The sequence below is a fragment of the Mustela nigripes genome, chromosome 2, assembly GCF_022355385.1.
Source record: "Mustela nigripes isolate SB6536 chromosome 2, MUSNIG.SB6536, whole genome shotgun sequence".
Taxonomy (NCBI): Eukaryota; Metazoa; Chordata; class Mammalia; order Carnivora; family Mustelidae; genus Mustela; species Mustela nigripes.
In genome coordinates this window covers 73,243,657-73,263,807 of record NC_081558.1, presented here as the reverse complement: position 1 = coordinate 73,263,807, position 20,151 = coordinate 73,243,657, and the positions used below count along the sequence as shown (strand labels likewise).

Here is a 20,151-nt window from a genome sequence, read left to right as displayed (position 1 = left end):
CAAGAGTCACTGAGAACAACAGATGTAAAAGAGTAAGCTAGATGAAACTGTCGAGGTATAAAAATTTTTTCTATCGTAATGCAGATGCTTGCATTTTGTTTCACTCTACTGATTAGGATCTCCAATTCATATTCAGCAGAGATAGCTCTGGTTGGCCTCCTGTTCCTATTTTTAAGAGAAATGCACCTAGGGGCACCTGGTTGGCTCACGCGGTTTGAGCTTCTGACTCTTGGTTTCAGTTTAGGTCATGAAGTCAGAGTTGTGAAATCGAGCCCCGCATCGGGCTCTGCACTTGGCATGGAGTTGGCTTGAGATTCCCTCTGTGCCCCTCCACCTCTCCCACCCTCTCTCCCTCTCCATCTCAAATAAATAAATAATTTTTTTTAAAGATTTTATTTATTTATTTGACAGATGGAGATTACAAGTAGGCAGAGAGGCAGGCAGAGAGAGAGTGGGGAAGCAGCCTCCCTGCTGAACAGAGAGCCCGACGCGGGGCTCCATCCCAGGACCCTGAGACCATGACCTGAGCTGAAGGCAGAGGCTTAACCCACTGAGTCACCCAGGCGCCCCAATAAATCTTTTTTTAAAAAAAAATGCATCTGACATTTCCCCATTAGGATAAGTTTTGTTGAAGATCATTGGTATATATCATCAAGGTATTTAGCATCATCATATACTTTCTCTGTGTCCACTGAATTGATCATGTAGTTTTTCTGCTTTAATTTATTAATGTGGTAAAAAAATAGTGGGTTGTTTTGTTTGTTTTTGGCACTAAGAGATGCTTTCTTGGTTTATCTTTGTTTTATGTGGTCTGATGGATTTGGTTTGCTATTTAGTTAGAATTTTTTTTTAAATCATTAAAATTACTGTACATGAGTGACATTGTTCAGTAATGTTCTTTGCTCATACTCTTCTTGTCTGCATTTGGTTGTACTTATTTTCATAAAGTGCATTGAGCCATGGTACATTTTTTTCTTTTTTCTGAAAGTTTGTATAAAATTGAAATGACCGGTTCCCTGCAAGTTGGGTAGCTCTTAGCTTCATCTGGGACTGGTATGTGTTTGGGGCTTTTGGGGGAACACTGTTGCTCAAGTGTTTTGGGTTACCTTCTACCCCACTTTTTATTTAAAAGCATTTTAAACTTGTAGAGAAGTTGAAAGGATCATGGACGGCAGGTACCTTTGTATACTTTCCCTTTCTCAATATTTACACCCTTGTTTCTCTTTATGTGCCTCTGTGTGTGTGAGTGTGTCTGTGTAGATTATGGTCAGTCTCAAAAGTCCCCAAAGCTTTGGGGTCACTGATGTTTAAATTCAGAATCCAGTCAAGGACCAGCGGCTGCCTGGGGTTGTTTTGCCTCATCTGTGTGTTTCTTGTTTTTCATGACATTGGCTTGGAACAGGCCAGCTCTGCTTAATGAGATCCTTTTTGCTTATTGAGATGTAATTGACGTCTGACCGTACATCAGTTTCAGGTGTACAGCATAAGATTCCTTGTAGGTATAAATTGCAAAACGATCACCACAATAAGTCTAGTTAACATCTGTCACCACACATGGTTACAAACATTTTTTTCTTATGATGAGAACTTTAAAATTTACTCTCTTAACAACTTTCAAAGATGAAGTACAGGATTTTTAGAATCACTAGGTTGTACTTTATATCCTCCAGACGTATTTTATAACTAGAAGCTTGTACCTTTCGACCACCTTCATGCACTTCTCCTACCTTTAACCCTCGCCGTGGCAACCACCAGCCTGTTCTCCAAATCTACACGTTTAGTTTTTGTTTTGTTTTGTTTTGTTTTAGATTCCACATATAGATGATAAATTATTAGTCTTTCTCTGTGTGACTTATTTTGCCTAGCATAATTCACTCAAGGTCCATCTATGTTGTCATAATTGTTCCTTCTTTTTCTGGCTTAATAGTATCCTATTGTGTGTGTGTGTGTGTGTGTGTGTGTGTGTGTGTGTAATTTTCTTTATCCATTCATCCATCAGTGGATACTTAAGTTGTTTCCATGTCTTGGCTACTGTAAATAATGCTATAGTGAACATGGGTATGCATCTATCTCTTTGGAGAAGTGATTTCATTTCCCTCAGATTGATTAGATTCAGACTTAACATTTTTGTAAGGATTCTACTGGTGTTTTTATTTTAGGAAAATCTGGCGGGGGGGGGTTGACAGTTCTGCAAATTTCAAATTCTGAGATGTGTGTTCAGACATGTTAATGCCAAAGACCCTAATTTGACAGTAAAAGGCTCAAAACAAGAGAGAGGGAGAGAAAGATAAAAAAAAAAAAAAAGATATTAGGGAAATGTTTTATTTCTCAATTTCTTTAACATTTATGAGATTATTCAAGTTTCATAGTTTTTCCTGGGTCAGTTTTGCTAAGTTACACATATATATTTTTAGGACTTCAGAGATTATTGTTAAGTTTTTAAATTTATTAGCAAAACGTTGTCATGATGCTTTGAATCTTTGCTATATCTGTGATGATGCGCCTCTGTGCCTTTGCTTTATTGTTTGGGGTGTTGTTGCCCCCCACCTTGTGTCTTTGTTTCCTATCTCCCCGATTTCAACTTTTATCTTTACCATCTCCTTCCTTCTATTTTTCTTTGGCTCTCTAGTCTTGGCTGCTTTCCAGGGCTCTGTCCTCTTCTCTGTCTTCTTTTCTACGTTGAATCCTGTGCTGGCTGACAGTCCTGATAGCCGCCATAAGCATCTCTCTTCAGCGAAGCCCCACCCCTTTGTCTGTGTCACTACCTACCCCACAATTCTCCCCTGCTCTGACCTCAGCTCACTTCATGTACATTTCCCAGTTTCCATTTCTAGGGCATGGGAGCAAATAATACATATCTAGCAGTGTGGCTGTAAGATTTCAAAATAATCCATGCGAAACACAGTGTTTGGCATGAAGTCAGTGCTCAGTAAATGAGTGCTGTGCTTTTTGACATTATAATGAACAGAATAACTTGAGACAGGAAGTTCTCCCTACTCCCCTCCCCCCACCCCCTCCCCAACAACCTATCTCTCAAGCATGGTTTCCTTCTTTGGATCGCAGCCAGTTGCATATATATCCTGTTGCTTTAGATGGTATTGGCGTGTGAAAGCTTAGTGGTTAGACTGTCACTGTTATCTTCAAGAATCTCTGGGCTGTTATGTGGTGTTTATTTACCCACGCACTAAAGCATACAGGAACCAACCATCCCTACCCCTTTCTATTGCTTGGATGAATTAATATCTTGGTAAATTTGTGCCCCAAATTCCTTCATTAAGTAGAGGAATTTCCAAAACTACTGCAGATACTAAAAGAAGGAGCCCATCTCTCAAATTCACCTATGTTGATGTAGCTTTTATCAAAACACATTAACTGACCCACCTTTGGCTTTTTTCCTATGTTGATCTTCATTTATTGTCTTTTTTACATTTATTGTCTTTTTTACAATATTTACAATTTTAAAATATTTACAAATAGATATTTTAAAATTGTAAATATTGTAAAAAAGACAATAAATGAAGATCAACATAAAAAATTAATAAAAAAATATTTACAAATAGATAGATGATAGATAGATAGATTTTTTTTTTTTTTTTTTTTTTTTTGGAAACTGAATTATAGAGGTTCAGTTTGAAGTTCCATTTAGCAACCAGTGTTGGATTTGGGTATAAAAAGGGACTTGGAAGAGGCTGAGAGCAACCTGTTTTTATGGTCATTTGCGTGTGCGCGTGTGTGTGCGTGTGTTACTAGGCAACTTGTTTACTTTTAAATGGCTCCAAAGGAATGTATACCATGAAATTTCCCCTTGAGGCTTTCTGCCAGTTTGTATTTTTTTTTATGGCATACTAACATTTATCTTTGACATTTGTCTTTAAAAAATATTTATTTATCAAGGCTCTGACATTTGGAAACTGTTTCTTATTTGCAACTAGGTCTGGCCTCTGCATGTGGGGCACATTTGGCTGGAGAGTTTCAGAATTACTAAATAGACTTTGGCGTTCATTGCTAGGGAGACAGCTTGGTGGTATGGAAAGAACAAAGGCTTTGGACCTGCTCAAATTTGGGGGAAACATGCTCCCCTATTTGCCCTTGAGTGATTTATCAAACTCTCAATTTCTCTTTCTTCCTTCCTCTCTCCTTCTCTCCCTGCCTCCCTTCTGCCTTTCCTTCCACATTTCAAGAACATGTCTTGCAGCATCAGTTGGACCTTTGAAAGAACCGGTAGTGATCCTTGTGTATTCAGACAAGGAAATTAATTTCTTAACCCCTAAAATAGGATAAATACTTGAAGGGGTGTTCTGAATATCAAATGAGATTACATATTTGAAATGTATGGCACATAGTAGGTGCTCCAAAATAAAGTTAGTTTTATCTCCCCTTTCCTTTATCCCCAAGAGCATCCAAAATAATATACTTAGCCCAGTAGCAAGGCATGGCCTCTGTAATTATTCTTGTGATTCCTCTTTTGAAAAAAGACCTCTTTTCATTCCAAAATAAAACAGAAGTACAGAAAAGCGCATAAAACAAATGTCCTACTTAGTGAGTAATGTTAATGTTCTTGTAACCCCTGCCCAGGCCCAAAGAGTATCACTTTACCAGATATCCCAGAAGTTCTTGCATGTTCCTCAACTCAGTCACAAAACTCTCCTTCCCTCCGGAGTTACCACTATTTTTCTTTTGTAATTATCACTTCCATTGTTTCCTTAAAAGGCTTTATTATCTGGGGCGCCTGGGTGGTTCAGTTGGTTAAGCAGCTGCCTTCGGCTCAGGTCATGATCCCAGCGTCCTGGGATTGAGTCCCACATCGGGCTCCTTGCTTGGTAGGGAGCCTGCTTCTCCCTCTGCCTCTGCCTGCCACTCTGTCTGCCTGTGCTCACTCTTGCTCCTCTCTCTCTCTCTGACAAATAAATAAAGTCTTAAAAAAAAAAAAAAGGCTTTATCATCCAAGCTTGCATCTGTAGACACTAGCTTGTCCTACTACTACTACTACTACTTTTATTATTATTATTATTATTATTATTATTTTGGTAATTTGGTATACCTACAGTTTCTGTTAATCTACTGCCCTCCCCAATTCCTTTTTCGCCCCTTATAGCACATCATAACCCCTTTAATCTGTACTACTTTAGAGTCTGGATTTTGCTGATTGCATTCATTGTGCAATTCGCTGCATTTCTGTGTTCCCTGTACTGTTTGCAAATTGGCAGCTGGATTGGAGGCTTTACCAGACTCAGTTTAGATCTCTTTGGCAAGTCTATAGGTTGGGTTCTGCTCCTCCATCAAAGATAATTAGGTCTGACTATCTTGTTTTGTGATATAAGTTGGCATGGATGCTTGCTGCCTAGATCCATTTAATTAATGAAGGGTTAAAAATTTCTATCAGCTAATTTTCTTTTGTTAGCTGGAATCATTTAATAAGGAGATGCTTTCTTCAACTCTCTGGTCACCCTGTGCTATGGTTCCAGTGAAAAAGTCAGGATGCATGCTTGATGTTTCTCTTCATTTTCTAGTTTTCAGTGTAATGAACTGACATCCTGTTATCCTCAAAAGTTGATAAATTGGTTTGGTTTGGTTTGGTTTTTGTTGTTGTTTTGGGGGGTTTTGTTTGTTTGTTTTGGCTAAAACAACATTTATTTCTCATAGTACTTGAGGTTGGGAAGTCTAATATCAAAGTACCAGCAGATTTGGTGTATTGTTTTTTCCTTTTTTAAGAAGTTTTTATTTTTTTTTTTTACTTAAATTCAGTTAGCAGCATATAGTACATCATTAGTTTCTGATGTAGTATGCAGTGATTCGTTAGTTGCATGAAACCCAGTGCTCATCACATCCCGTGCCCTCCTTAATGCCCATCACCCCGTAACCCCATCCCCCTACTCCCTTCTGCAATCCTCAGTCTGTTTCCAAGAGTCAAGAGTCTCATATGGTTTATCTCCTTCTCCGATTCCTTCCCATTCAGAATTCCCTTCCTTCCCCTGTGGTCCTCCACGCTATTCCTTATGTTCACATATGAGTGAAACCTTATGATAACTGTCTTTCTCTGCTTATACTTATTTCACTCAGCATAATCCCCTCCAGTTCCATCAATGTTGAAGCAAATGGTGGGTATTCATCCCTTCTGGTGACTGAGTAATATTCCGTTGTGTATATGGACATCTTTATCCATTTGTCTGTTGAAGGGCATCTTTGCTCTTTCCACAGTTTGGGAATTATGGACATTGCTCCTATGAACACTGGGGTCCATGTGCCCCTTCTTTTCACTACATCTGTATATTTGGGGTAAGTTCCCAGTAGCACAATTTCTGGGTCCTAGGGTAGCTCTATTTTTAGCATCTTGAGGAACCTCCATACTGTTTTCCAGAGTGGCTGCACCAGATTGTATTCCCAACAGTGTAAGAGGGTGCCACTTTCTCTATATCCTCACCAACATTTCTTGTTCCCATCTTGTTATTTTTAAATCATTCTGATATCATAAGCTTAAGAATGGATGGATCCATTAATGGATCTTAATGGATCCATTAAGATCCCAGTGTGTTCCTTTTTTAAAATCTTCATTAAATTTCAAACTATCCTGTCTTGGCCAATGAGAATCCCTTCAAGGTAGCTTCTGGGTCTTCTCGTCATGACCTTAGTAGTCTTTGATCACTTCCTGTTACGTGGCATAACATAATATTCCAAACTCATTATTGCTAGCCCCAGACCTAGAATTGGCCATTTTGCCAAGAAGCTCTGATTTCTTCTTTGGAAGTATTCTATTGATGAGGATTTATTTTTTTTCTTTCCTTCAAGTGGAACTCAGAACCATAAACATTTATAGGAAACTGAGTCACAGTGAGGTTAAATGACTTCCCTCGGATTTTATGGTGATTAATTACAGTTACAGAAATAGGATCTCAGTCTCCTGGTTTCCAGTCTAGGGTTTCTTCCTTCACACCACATCCCAAGTACTCATGCTTATAGTTCCCATGTGCTATACGCAACTTACAGGGAAACTGGTGTGCTATGAAGCATGCACTTACCAAGCAGAGAGAGGAGAGAGCCTGGCTCATCCGTGGAATTTGGCCTTTGGAGGAGTGGGGCTCAGCTCTGCAGAATGATTCCTCATCAGATTGATTCATCAAATCTATTCCTTCATCCACTCAATAAATTTGACTTGTCTCCTTATTTATGTGCTAAGTTCTGAGCGTTACAATGATAAACAAAAACTATCTCTTTAACAACTACAATTCTACTTTGGCTGCGCCAAGGAAAATTGGCAGGAAAACTGATACTAGGGCAACATTTATTTCGTTTCCTAAGTAAGCTAAGTAAATAAGAATGTTGTAGAATCCACCCAGGCTCAATATCCTTCTCTAGAAAACAGAGCTAATAATAGAACCTGACTTGGTTGTTAGAGAAATAAAGTGAGATGATGCTTATAAAAGGAATTGCCTAGTTCCCTAAAGCACATTGTATGTTAGTTATCTTTATTATTGTTGGGATTTCAAAGGGGGCCTTCCCACCATTTTCCATTGCAGACCTCCCTGCTTGCAGGACAGAAGGGACAGAAGCTCTGAGAGAATTCAGAGTTGCCCTTGGGGGACAGAACACATCATGCCAGAAGGATCTGCCATTGGCACAAGCTCCCTGCCTTAGTAACTTCCCAGAGACAGCCGAATCTCAAAATCTCTGCTCTAGGAAATCCTGGCAGAGACGAGTTCCAGTGCCTTCCCTCTGCCAAGGGTTCTTCGCTTTTTTTGTGCATGTGCCATGGACTTCTTGGAAGTCTGGTGAACCCTGTGGACCCCTTCTCAAAGGGATGTTTTTTAGATGCCTAAAATATAATACATGGGGTTTCAAAGAAAATTACTGATATTGAGAAATACTTGTCCAATATTTTTAAAAATAAATTTGTAATACAGTAACATGTGCTTCTGTAATTATGTTTGAAATGACAGGATCTAGCATCAGATATAAGGTACCGAAATGTCTCAGTGATGAGTATAAATGATACAACAAGACATCTGCCATGAATGCAACATGGCATGAAAATATCTGTGGTTCCTATTGGTGACAAAGTTGTAGCTACAGATGCTAATGGGAAATGTTAAATTTTAGCTAATGGCTGGAAAAACAAAAAGATGTGATTTTTGCCCATTTATATTCACAGATTATCTGAATTCTGCCCATGGAGTTCAGCTAATAACTTTTGCTATTACCCTGGAGAGCTTTACTTTTTATGACTCTTAGAGAAATTCTACTCTTCCTTGTAATCATTCCCTCCCAGAACTTGACAGGTGTCCCCCACTATCCAAAAAGAGAATGTTCCTATGAAACTTTCTGCAAGCCAAATGGCATAAAGCAAGGAAGCAGTTACCATTAATTTATTTGGAAACATTTTTTGAGCATTCCCAGACCCCCCCCAAAATAACCACTTTGAGGATTTTCTGATACTGTGGGACACATCTGGTTAACGGATGCCCAAAATAAATCAAGATAAAGCACAGATGTTCACGGACTTCAAAGCTATGGTGGCTGGATGTTGAGATGCCCAGTGCAGTCCTCAGGGAAGGAGCTTGGTAGGGCCAGTCTTGCTGCTGGGACGGAAGCCCCCTCTGTAACAGCTTGCTGAAAAACAGACACTGACTGCTGCTTTCTCTTCTTGCCTCCTTCCGTGGAAGGGACAGTCCTCTTTGGATTTCTTACCCTTAGCAAAATCAGGTATTAATGTAAGTCTTTTGTAAGAGCGAGTGGCATAACAGGAACGTCTAACAAGTGGAGAATACCTGTGTCTTACTCGATGTGACGTCACAAGGGAGCATAATGTGAAGGTCAAGTCTTGAGTGCTAGTCGCCTGACATCCAGGAAACAGTATATGTAAAAATTCCAGTGGATTTGAATTGAATCGAGCATCTTATATTATAGGCCCTGGAGTAGACTCTGACAAAAGAGATTTTAGGGTTCTTCCTCGCGTAAGACTTTTTTCTACTCAGGCAGGGAAAAGACACATATTTGCAGGGACACAACTCAATAGCGGTTCTTGGTTAGAAGCCAAAGAGAATGGTCCACACACCTAGAACATGCCCCTTGGGATGCGTTCTCTAAGAATGGCCAATATCACTAAATCGATGGCCAAAAATCACGTAGCCTAGGCCTCAGTGAAGGCAACCAATTTAGCAAATTGAGAGGTTTTATTTATTTATTTTAAGATTTAATTTATTTATTTTATAGAGATAGAACAGGTAGGTAGAGCAGCAAGCAGAGGGAGAAGCAGGCTCCCAGCTGAGCTGGGAACCTGATGTGGGGCCTGGGATCATGACCCGAGGTGAAGGCAAATGCTTAACCTACTGAGCCATCCAGGTGCCCCAAGTTGAGAGTTTTATAAAGTCATTCTTAATTGGCTGTTACCAGTGTGAAGTGTAGAGACAACATGGCATGGGTTTAAGAGCAAGATTAATTAATTATCTGTCTCCAATCAGGCAATTCATTTCAAGTATCAGCTTTGCTATTACCTAAATGGATGATCTTGAGAAATCATTTGATCTGTCCAGCTCTTAGCTTTCCTGTCTGTGAAATGGGGCATACAGTCATAGTCATATCTACCTCATAGAGCTTGTCTGTCGATTAAATACAAATATTCTAGAAAACTCTTAGCACACAGCCAGGCTCATACTGAGTATTTGATTTCTGGGCTTTTGTGTACTTGGGGGGTTGGCCGAAAGAAATGTCTCCTGTTAGTTTCTGAGTGAAGGAGATGCCAACTTGTGCATATACTTACAGCTGTTGGTTTTCTAGTAGCAGCCCAAGGGTTAATACTGTAAGAGGGTGTGGGTGGCTCCTGTTTAGACAAAACCACATCCCAAACCTCCCTTTTAACCAGGTTTGCTATTGTTAGGGGTTTTCACCACCTCTTTGAAGTTTCAAGATTGACAGATGTTATTCAGTAATTCCTGTCCCACCAAATTTTTACATGTAGGTTTTCAAAAAGAAATCACAGGAAATTTGAGGGGAAAGTAAAACTTTGGTTTCTGATATTGAACAGGGGCGGGGGTGATTTCTAGAATCTTCTTCACACATAAATTTCAGGGGATTTCTGTTTTTGTGTTTCCCTTAGCCTGAAAAAGAATAGCAGTTAGCAAGGCAGATCCTTTTCATCTATGGCCAGGAATTACAAATAAAATTAGCAGCAATAAGTGAACAGTTCATTTGAATGTGTTGTGCTCTTTAACCCATTGAAGACACAGCCAAGTAATTATGCCATTAATTTTTTTTTTTTTTTTAATTTTCTAGTTCTGTCATTGCCCCATATGTGAAAGAGAATATTCACCATGGACCAAAGTGAAGTCTCCCTACATTCTGCCAATGCCTTAGGGGTTGTTAAAAGAAATAACATCTATAGAAGAAGGGCCAGCAAACTTTGTTTAGGAAGGGCCAGGTAGTCAATATTTCAGGCTTTCTGGGCCAGGTATCGTCTCTGCTGCACGAACTTCTTAGTCTCTTTCTTTTTCTAATCAACTCTTCAAGATACAAACAAACATTTGTAACGTATGGGACTTTACAAAATAGTCCCTGGGGCCATGGTTTGCCAGCTCTGCTCTAGAACAGAAACACATGTGAGAGCTCTTGTCCTGTGGAAGTCATCATCCATTCAGCTTCTGTGACCAACATTCACTCGGTGTAGGTACCCATTCTGAACCAGGTGCTGGGTATAGTGTGGTGATCAGTACGTGTAGATTTACCCTATAGAGCATGCTTCCTCTTGGGGGAAACAAGCAACACGGGAATCAAGCCAATTTATGATGATAAGGCATCTTGTGTGGAGGCAGACAAGTGGGTGTTTGAAGCAGACCCATCCATGAGATCCTTCAGAAAATAGAGGCAGAGTTACTGAGGGGGAACATTGTTTCCCACTTGGACACCTCCTTCATCTGGCCCCTTACCCTTGCTCTCCAGGCTCAGACTCTGCTGAACAATGGGGACAGTCCGTACTTGTCCACATGAACTGTTTCTACTTTTGCAGTTCCAGTTCCCTCTGTCATTGCCTTGTCCCCTTGTCACTTCCACCCCCCACTCTCACCACCTGTCCTTTGTCCCATTCATGCCTCCCAGTGTGAGCAAGAGTTTGGGTTTTCAGTCAGTTGCCATATTGTTTCCCCTTTCTTGTTCTGTTTCATGCACTAATAGATCTTTCCCCATAATAGTAATTGTTTTGTCCTATTGTTTGCTGAAATTCAGATGTTCTGGGGTTACTTTTCCAGGTCTTTTTTAATGCCATCAGATAGACATAAGAGCTAAGGTTTTCATCTAGAATATATAGGCAGTGGAAGTTGGCGTTTCCACTTAGAACTGTTCTTAAGACCAGGCAGGGCGTCAAGTGAAACCTAAATAGCCCCTTAAAATAAAAACCCAAGCACCCCAAACCAGCACAGCACAAGCTTCATTTCTCACTGTGCTTTGTTAAGTGATGATAGCAAATACGATCTAGGTAATGGGTTCTCTTCAAGAGGCTATGGTTCTCTGCCTTTCACCTGGACTATATTCTTACTACTGTATCCTCATCAAACCCCTACAGTAGGTGAAGACTGCCTATTGAACAATTACAGATACTTTCTCTGACATGATGTCCAGTTCCTTCACCCACATTTTTCCTTTCGGTTCCCTTGCTAGAGTTGACAGTTTGGGAAAATTGCTCTTCCTCAAGCAGATCATATATTCGCAGTTTCTAACCTAACATTCCTTCTAGCCATCACTGACTTTTTCTCATCTTCCACTGACCGCCTCAGAGACAGTCCTTGCCACGGTGGTTCCCTGTCTCTCTATGCTTTTCTACATTCCACCAACGCGTGTAGACTGCAGCACACATTCCCCGCCTGTCCCAGGTGTCCCTGTGTTACTATGCATCTGTGTGTGTGTCCTAATCCTCTCCTTGTGTTGTAACCTCTTTGAGGGCAGGGCCATACCCATAGTAGGCACCCAACAGCGCTACGTTGAATGAGCGAATCTAGCATCTGATCATGAGGTCTCCTTGTTAATAGGTACCTGTGAGGGAAAATGAATGACACATAAAAGCAATAGGATTCTGGCATTCTTGCCCAGTGGAGATAGCCCACCACAAAGCTCTCACTGAACCATAACCGCCTTTCACTGTTTCTTGCCGCTGTTTCCATTCGTGTTTTTCTTTCCTAAAGGAAAACCATGTGACCAGAGTCAGCCAAGGCCAGCGCATGAAGTAAAGTTTGACATACACAACACTATGTGTGGTCAGATGGCTGGGGCTAAGTACTCTCCTCCATCACCGCACAGGTCTGCCTCAGTGGTCCCAATTAGAAAACTGGCTACATGTCCTTTTTACTCTTCTCACCTTTGTAGTAATATTTCCACTGTTGCCAGTAAGATTTCCTGTTCTCCGAAACTTCAGATCACATGCACTTTGAAAAGAGGGATGTTGGGCACCTGGGTGGCTCAGTCGGTTAAACGTCTGCTTTCAGCTCAGGTCATGATCCCAGGGTCCCAGGATCGAGGCCTGCATCAGGCTCCCTGCTCACTGGGGAGCCTGATTCTCCCTTTCTCCCTCCCCCTTGTCATGTGTTCTCTGTCTCACTCTCTTTCCCAAATGAAAAAATAATACCTTTGGGGGGAAAAAGAGGGATATTGGGTGATATGAGGTAAGTGACTTCCAAAGAGACCCTTTTGCTCAGACTCCTCTCCCCACTCTCTTCCTACCACCTGCTTAAGGGTGGCCTGGGTGTCGGTCAGAATAGGACAAGCTGGAGTATAGAAAAGCACAAAGATGACGATAGGACTGTGCCAGTCTCCTCATTTTTACCCTGTGCCACCCATACAAGCTTTTTGGAGGCAGGAGCTGTCATTCTTTCTTTATTCCCAAAGCCTCTTGTAACGCGCGGGGTTTAGTTAACACTCCATAAATGCTTCATCCATTTATCCAACACTTACTGAGGACCTGATGTGGGCTCAGTGCTGTTTCCAGTAGTAAAAAAAGGAAGACGTGGCCCATGGCAGCATGGAGTTGTCAGTCCTTTGAGGGTGGGATAAGTAGGAAAAATAGGGGAAGACCCCATAACTGGACTCATAGTGATTTAATTCAAATTGTGCCAAGTTGTCATGTAGGAAAAACGTAGAATGTTATGATAATATAGAAAATACAACACTTTCCCACATTTTCCTGGATCTCCTTTAGAGAGTGACATTGAAGCTGAACTTTAAGGGAAGACTAGGAGACCTTGAGTAGGTGGCCAGGGGCAAGGAAGTCTGGACATATGCATCCATCCGTGGAATAAAAAGTCACAATTTATACCCACAAAATCTATGCAGATGTTAGAAGGACTAGGTGCTGGAGATAGGGACCCATTCTCTGACCGTGCATTCCCACTGAACCCAATTTCTTCTCTTCTTCCTTTTGTTTCCACATCAGAATATGCCACCAACAACCCTGACCTGTTGTTAGTCATATTCCAAGTGACAGGCGTCAGCCTCCTGCCACCACTGGGAATTGCCATAGCCGTCATCATAACCTTCTACTGCTACCGTGTTCACCGGCAGCAAAAGCTGAGCCCGACCTGGGAGACCAGCAAGCCGAGGAAGCTCATGGAGTTCAGCGAGCACCTGGCCATCATTCTGGAAGACGACCGCTCTGACATCAGCTCTACCTGCGCCAACAACATCAACCACAACACAGAGCTACTTCCCATTGAGCTGGACACCCTGGTGGGGAAAGGTCGCTTTGCCGAGGTCTACAAGGCCAAGCTGAAGCAGAACACTTCAGAGCAGTTCGAGACTGTGGCAGTCAAGATCTTCCCTTATGAGGAGTATGCCTCCTGGAAGACGGAGAAGGACATCTTCTCAGACATCAACCTGAAGCATGAGAACATCCTGCAGTTCCTGACTGCCGAGGAGAGGAAGACCGAGCTGGGGAAGCAGTATTGGCTGATCACTGCCTTCCACGCCAAGGGCAACCTACAGGAGTACCTCACCCGGCACGTCATCAGCTGGGAGGACCTGCGCAAGCTGGGCAGCTCCCTCGCCCGGGGCATTGCTCACCTGCACAGCGACCACACCCTGTGCGGGAGGCCCAAAATGCCCATCGTGCACAGGGACCTCAAGAGCTCCAATATCCTCGTGAAGAATGACCTGACCTGCTGCCTATGTGACTTTGGGCTTTCCCTGCGCCTTGACCCAACTCTGTCTGTGGATGACCTGGCCAACAGTGGGCAGGTAAGTTAGACCTGGATCGCCTTACTTGTAGGGGGCCTACGCCACCTCTCCACCCATCTCTCATGTCTTTTGTCTCAAACAGCCTGATGCTAATGGACACCTGCCTAGACATGCCCCTGGGCATGCCCCACTCTGTCCTGCCAGCATGCTTTTCTAATGAACAACGTTTCCCCTCTGGTTTCTGCCAAGCCCATCTAATTCAGGACAGATATTCTTCTCCTTAAGTCAGCCTTCATTTCTCTCGCATTTGCAAATGACTTTTCATTGCTTTGAACAACCCCATTCGTGCTTGGTTCTGTCTTTTTCCTCTCTTCTGCTTCTATTCAGCCCTTCCTACTCTGAACTATTGGTGGCTACCTTGCTTTCTTTTTACCTTTCTAGAAAGCAGTCTCCTTCGAGCCCAAATCCACTTGCATTTTTGTTCCCATCTAGCACAATGCCTTGAACAGCGAAAGTGACCAATCAATATTTGAGTTGAGTTGACAGACTGAGTGAACACACAATTCTGTGGTTCCTTTGAAGCATCTCACAGATGAAAATAGAAATCTTTTTGGGTAAGGAGATATTGGAAGATCACTAGAAAGTACCAAGCCACCCTTTATGAATAAGAGCGCCCCATCTTTTCACACACTGGAAGCTTGATGTAGATTACAGTAGAGTCTGGAAAGCACCATTGTTTCCTCTAAGTAGGTAGGGGGGTATGTGCTTTTGAACCAATTGCTTACTGCTCAGTCTGGCCTCTTGGGTCCATGGCTGCACAACCAATGTTCAAATAAATATATCGAGTGAAACATGGATGGAGTAATATGACAGGGTAATGAGTCATGCAGTGACCTATTAAGAAGAAAACTTTCTTCTGTTACATACCATTACGAAACATTCCTTGGGACAATGATATCAATTTACCTGACCTTCCTTAGCTTCTTGAGAAGGTAGGACTTCACTGTTATTTAGTGAAGCCACACATGCTAAAAAACCAAGCATTTAAGTGATCTCTTCCCTAAAAATATCTTTCTTTTTCCCTGTGTATGCCAGTGTTTTCACATTATCATAGTCCAAACAAAACTACATGGCATGGCTATCAAAATTATAAAATGGTCTAGATTTAGTCTTTTATTATAGAAATACTTTCATGCAGCTTATTTTACTAGAGATTTTATGAAATTATACTACATTCTTGGCACACTGGAATGTATCATAGAGTAAACAAAGAACATTAAGACAGTCCTTAAGTGACCGAAACTAATGACAATGATTCTTATTTTCCCCATAAATCTTGGTGTTTCAGGAATGAGAAAAACAGTTAATTTGAAAAAGCAAAAATAAAGATCTAAAGTAGCACAGACATTGTCTCCCCAGTTATCTGTGAGGATGTTATTGTATAATACGATGACATATATCATGAAACTAGATAAAGCAGCTCTGGGGTTTGGCACTTCCTCATTTTGGTATGCTTTGTTTATATTTTTGAAAGTGTTTTCAGGGAGAGAAAACCTATTTTTAAAAATAATTTCATAAGCTGTTAACTTTCTTTGCCTGTCTCATAATTTAAAAGAGCACTGCACTTTTCAGAGATCATCTGCATGTGTAGAAGACAAACATCAGTTATATTTTTAAAATAAAGATGCAGCTGGAATTACATTATGGGCCTCAATGTCTTTTATTGCTTTAGGTGGGAACTGCAAGATACATGGCTCCAGAAGTCCTAGAGTCCAGGATGAATTTGGAGAATGTTGAATCCTTTAAGCAGACGGATGTCTACTCCATGGCTCTGGTACTCTGGGAAATGACATCTCGCTGTAACGCAGTGGGAGGTATGTATGGACTGCTATCATGGGGCAGGGCTTGATGCGTCTTCAAAATGATGTCATGCCGCTTACTTCAAGCATGATTCCAGGGGTATAATAGTGTTAACCCCACAGGTGGAGCTAGTTGAGATCTGTTAGTACACAGCCATTCCAAGAGGATTGAGAATTGTGCTAATAAAGGCTAGATTTTTAAGCTGAAAGCCATGTTTGGAGCATAAAGCTTTCTATTCCCCTTTCTGAAGTATGATTACTTTTCTTTTAATAAGTCTCACCAGATATTTAAATATCTGGCAAGAGAGGAACATAAATACAATTCATAGAATTAGTTCTATTTATCCAATGGAAAATATTATTTATATATATTATAAAAATATTTATATTATAAAAATATCCAATGGAAAACATCTGATTTTTGTTTCATTTTCTATTTTAAGGGTTTTTTTTTTTTAAACCTTAAGAATCATAAGGTCTACGTAGTGGATTTGGCTCAAAGTTTATTTTTATGGGATGACTTTACTTTGTTGGGCAAAACAAGTGGAATGATTTGGTATATTTATTTAGATTTGTAAAACTCTAGTAGAGAAGTTTTTAAGGAATGCTATGGTATTCTTCAGGGGTGTAGAAGGGATGCCGCTGTTTTAGAAAGCATTATCCTGATCTCCATGGACATGAGAATGGCTCAGGTCTACATTTTTATCCTTTTTACATTCTTCTCAGTAGTTTCCATGACTGAGCTCTCACCTAAGAAACGTATGCATCTCAGCTTGGTCTTGGCTGGTGGCTAAGTCAAGTCAAGCCAACTCCAGTTTTATTTTTAACTCTTTGTTTTGTAATATTTTTAGACTTACAGAGAAGTTGCAAGAGTAGGATAGGGAGTTCCCATATACTCTTTGCCAGCTTCCCCTACCGTTAACACCTTACCTAAACCACAGCACAGCTATTGAACACAGGTCATTGACATTGGCACAATACCTTAATTAGTCCGTACAAGTTATTCATGTCTCTGAGTTCCCAGCAATGTCCTTTTCTGGAGCAGAATTCAGTTCAGGATCCTATATTCCAGTTAACATCCATGGCTTCTTGGTCAACTTGTGACACTTCCTCATTCTGTATGTCTTTCCTGACCTTGACACCCAGGAAGAAGTTAGACTAGTTCTTTCATAGATGGTCTGTCAACTTTGGGTTTCTCTGATGTTTTCTCATGGTTAGATTGAGATTGTGCTTTGGGGGCATGAAGAATACAGCAGTGATGCTGTGCCCTCCTTGGCAGCTCAGGGAGGGGGCACAAGACGTCAGGGTGCCTGTTCAGTTTGGTCCCTGGGTTGGGGTGGTACCTGCCTGGTTTCTCCCCTGTAAAGATACTATTTTTTTCCATTTGTGGTTAATACATATCTTATAAGAAGCTACCTTAACCTGTTTCAGAAGTACTCAATACCTAATTCATAAAGATACAAGACCTGTTTCTTATCATAAATTTACCTGCTGATTTTAGGATCCATCAGTCATCCTTGTTGGCAACAATTATTATTGTAATGTTTGCCTATCAGGATTTTCTGTTTTCTTAGCCTTCCTACATGTGGTAGTAGGTCTTCTGCTGTAAGGGAGATCCGTCTTTTCCCTCGTCACCCCCAGTATTTATTCTTTCCATTATGCATTTATATCGGTCTGGAGCTATGAATATTTATTTTATTCTATGAGTATCTAATATCATCAAAATTTATTTTGTTGCTCAGATCATCAGAGTTTTGATCACGGGGCCACACTACCCATTGGTAAAACATGGTGGCTCTGGTTGGCACCATGCTGGCTCTGAGTCTTCATCCTGTTTAGAACTTCCTTAGCTGATCCTCCAGAATGGGTCCAGATCACTCTTTTCCACTGGAAAGCTTACTGTCCCGTCACCTATTTGCCTGGGTTCCTGCATAGGGATGGCACTTCCTATCTGGCTGTCTTGCTGAGTTTCTTCCTCAATAGCACTTCCAAAATTAACTTGGTTTTTCCTTGCACAGTGAAATTTGTTTAACCAAGTTTTAGCCACTAAGGATAATTTTCTGCTTAAAAGCTTTGACAGTTGCAAAATGAATCTTCAGACCGGTATGCATTGTGTAAGAGATGATGCTGTTGTCACTGTCAGAATAAGTTTACCTAGGTTTCGGTATCTTTTCTCTCTTTTCAAACCCACTATTCATAAACATGAGCTGGAGATTGTGCCTCTGTCTTCCCCTCTGTCGGCGGCACAGCCAGCTTATTAAGGCCTTGTGTGAGCTCCCTGCTCTCATTGTTATCAATGACTGAAGCCCTTTCCTGTTGATATTTGCTGAGTGTGGAAGAATTCGGGCTCATGGGGAAGAACTGAGTTCACCAACTTTTACAAGGTCTAAAAACGGATACAGTATAAACAAGTTTTCCCAAGGAAGGAACAGGATCTCATTTGCTCAAAAAACCTTTCATAACCTTTAGGATAAGAACAGACAGCTTTTGGGGAACCAGAAATAGGCCATCCCATTTCACATTTTGTTTGATCTTAAGCCCACAGTCCTTTTTCTCCCATCTCCTCTCAGGCTGCAGAAACCCAAGTTATATATCTGCACTCACTTCGGTCCCACTGAAAGCCCTTCAGTTGATTGAGTACTTGAACTCACAGATTAAGTCCTTTCGTTAACCTTCTTTGGAAAACTGTTTTTTAGTTTAGGGATTTTTTGGTTTTGTTTTGTTTTGGTTTGGTTTTTGTTGTTTGTTGTTTTTGTTTCATTTTTTGTTTTTTTTGTATGTGCGTTTTTGTTTTTGTTTGTTTGAGGAGGGATCTATCTTAAAAATATTAAAGACAGATTCTTAGCCTAGTCTTGGTTTCAGAAACTTTTCTTCTGTATTTTAGGAGTCTCGTGGAAACAACATAAAGCCTGCAGATAGATGCATTGCCTCCCAACAGGGGTAGAAGGACAGGTTTTGCCTTCAGGATGTTTGTAGCCTCCTGATGAGACGGACTTCTTTTTCTTTTTTTTTACTTTTAAAAAGTAAAGAAAAACGTACGCATGCAGACACATCTCTTACCTTAAAAGCAAAATGTATAATAATTCCCTCCAGGTAATGTTAAGCTTTAATTCTGAAGGTCTAAGAAAGAGAATAGGATATAAAAAGGTTTTCGTGAAGCTTAAGCCTTTTTTTTTGCATTCTCAGATAAAACGTATGTAATTACCATTTTTCATTGACCGTCTCATTTTCAAAAGGGAAATGGTGAAATATGAAGCTTAACTTAGTCTGATGACTTGTAGATTGAGATTTTTATTTTGCAACGTAGGACAGCTAATATTCTCTCCAGCTTTATTCTACGTAGCAAAACATCGAACTGAATACAGTAGGATACCAAGCATCAAGGGACCGTCTTGCAGGGAATGAGAAACCCCAGCTTTCCTGGCTTTAAGTGACTCCATTCTGTTTTTGTGGTTGAGCCCAGACTCCTCACATGGATCCTAAATCTGACCCCCTGCTCACCTTTCTAGGCTCGTCTCCCCAGGCACCATCGTACCACACAGCAGGTCTTCTATGAATGTCTTTTAGGTCCCAATACTAGGCTTGGTCTTATGCTATTAACGGGAACTGAAGTAGACTTTTGAACAGGCAAGTGCAATTCTGTTGTGACCCGTGCTGCAGGAAGGTAAGGCAGGGCACTGAAAGCCCACGACAGCTGAAGGGAGTGCGACAGTAGGGTCAGGCACAGGGGGGTTAGGTCAGCTCTGGAAGGAAGGGGAAGACTCAGGAGTGTCCCCTTGAGTTCCTTCTTGATCAGCCTCTCCTCTGTGCAGAACAGCTCAGGGGGAAACAGAGAAAGATAGAGCACCACACTGGAGAAGTCTCTCTTATCAGATGAGAAAATAAAAACAGAGGGTCATAACACTCTTCTGAAACCAGCTGGTCCAGCGCCATTCGCACCCAGGAGCTCAAGCGATGAGCTGTCATAATTGAAGAGGGCGGTCAAAAGGGGAAGGCCTCCTGGTGGATGCAGGTGTGATCATGATGAGAGCTTCAGAGGAGTAGCCGCCATGACTGTGCACTTGCCTCACGGGTCCACTCCTCCAATCTACCAAGGACCCTGAAGAGAGCACTGTTACTCGCTGCATTTTACAGATGGGAAAAT

The 20,151-nt window shown here is 41.2% G+C and overlaps 1 protein-coding gene across 2 annotated transcripts in view; it reads left to right on the top strand.

Moving 5' to 3' along the window:
* The window catches only part of TGFBR2 (transforming growth factor beta receptor 2), an 89,668-nt gene that overhangs the window by 55,038 nt on the left and 14,479 nt on the right, over nucleotides 1-20,151 (top strand). For both annotated transcript variants that reach the window (XM_059390791.1, XM_059390792.1), the window contains 2 exons: nucleotides 13,409-14,208; nucleotides 15,881-16,022. In XM_059390791.1, the coding sequence (XP_059246774.1) occupies nucleotides 13,409-14,208; nucleotides 15,881-16,022 (942 nt within the window). The remainder of the gene's footprint in view (nucleotides 1-13,408; nucleotides 14,209-15,880; nucleotides 16,023-20,151) is intronic.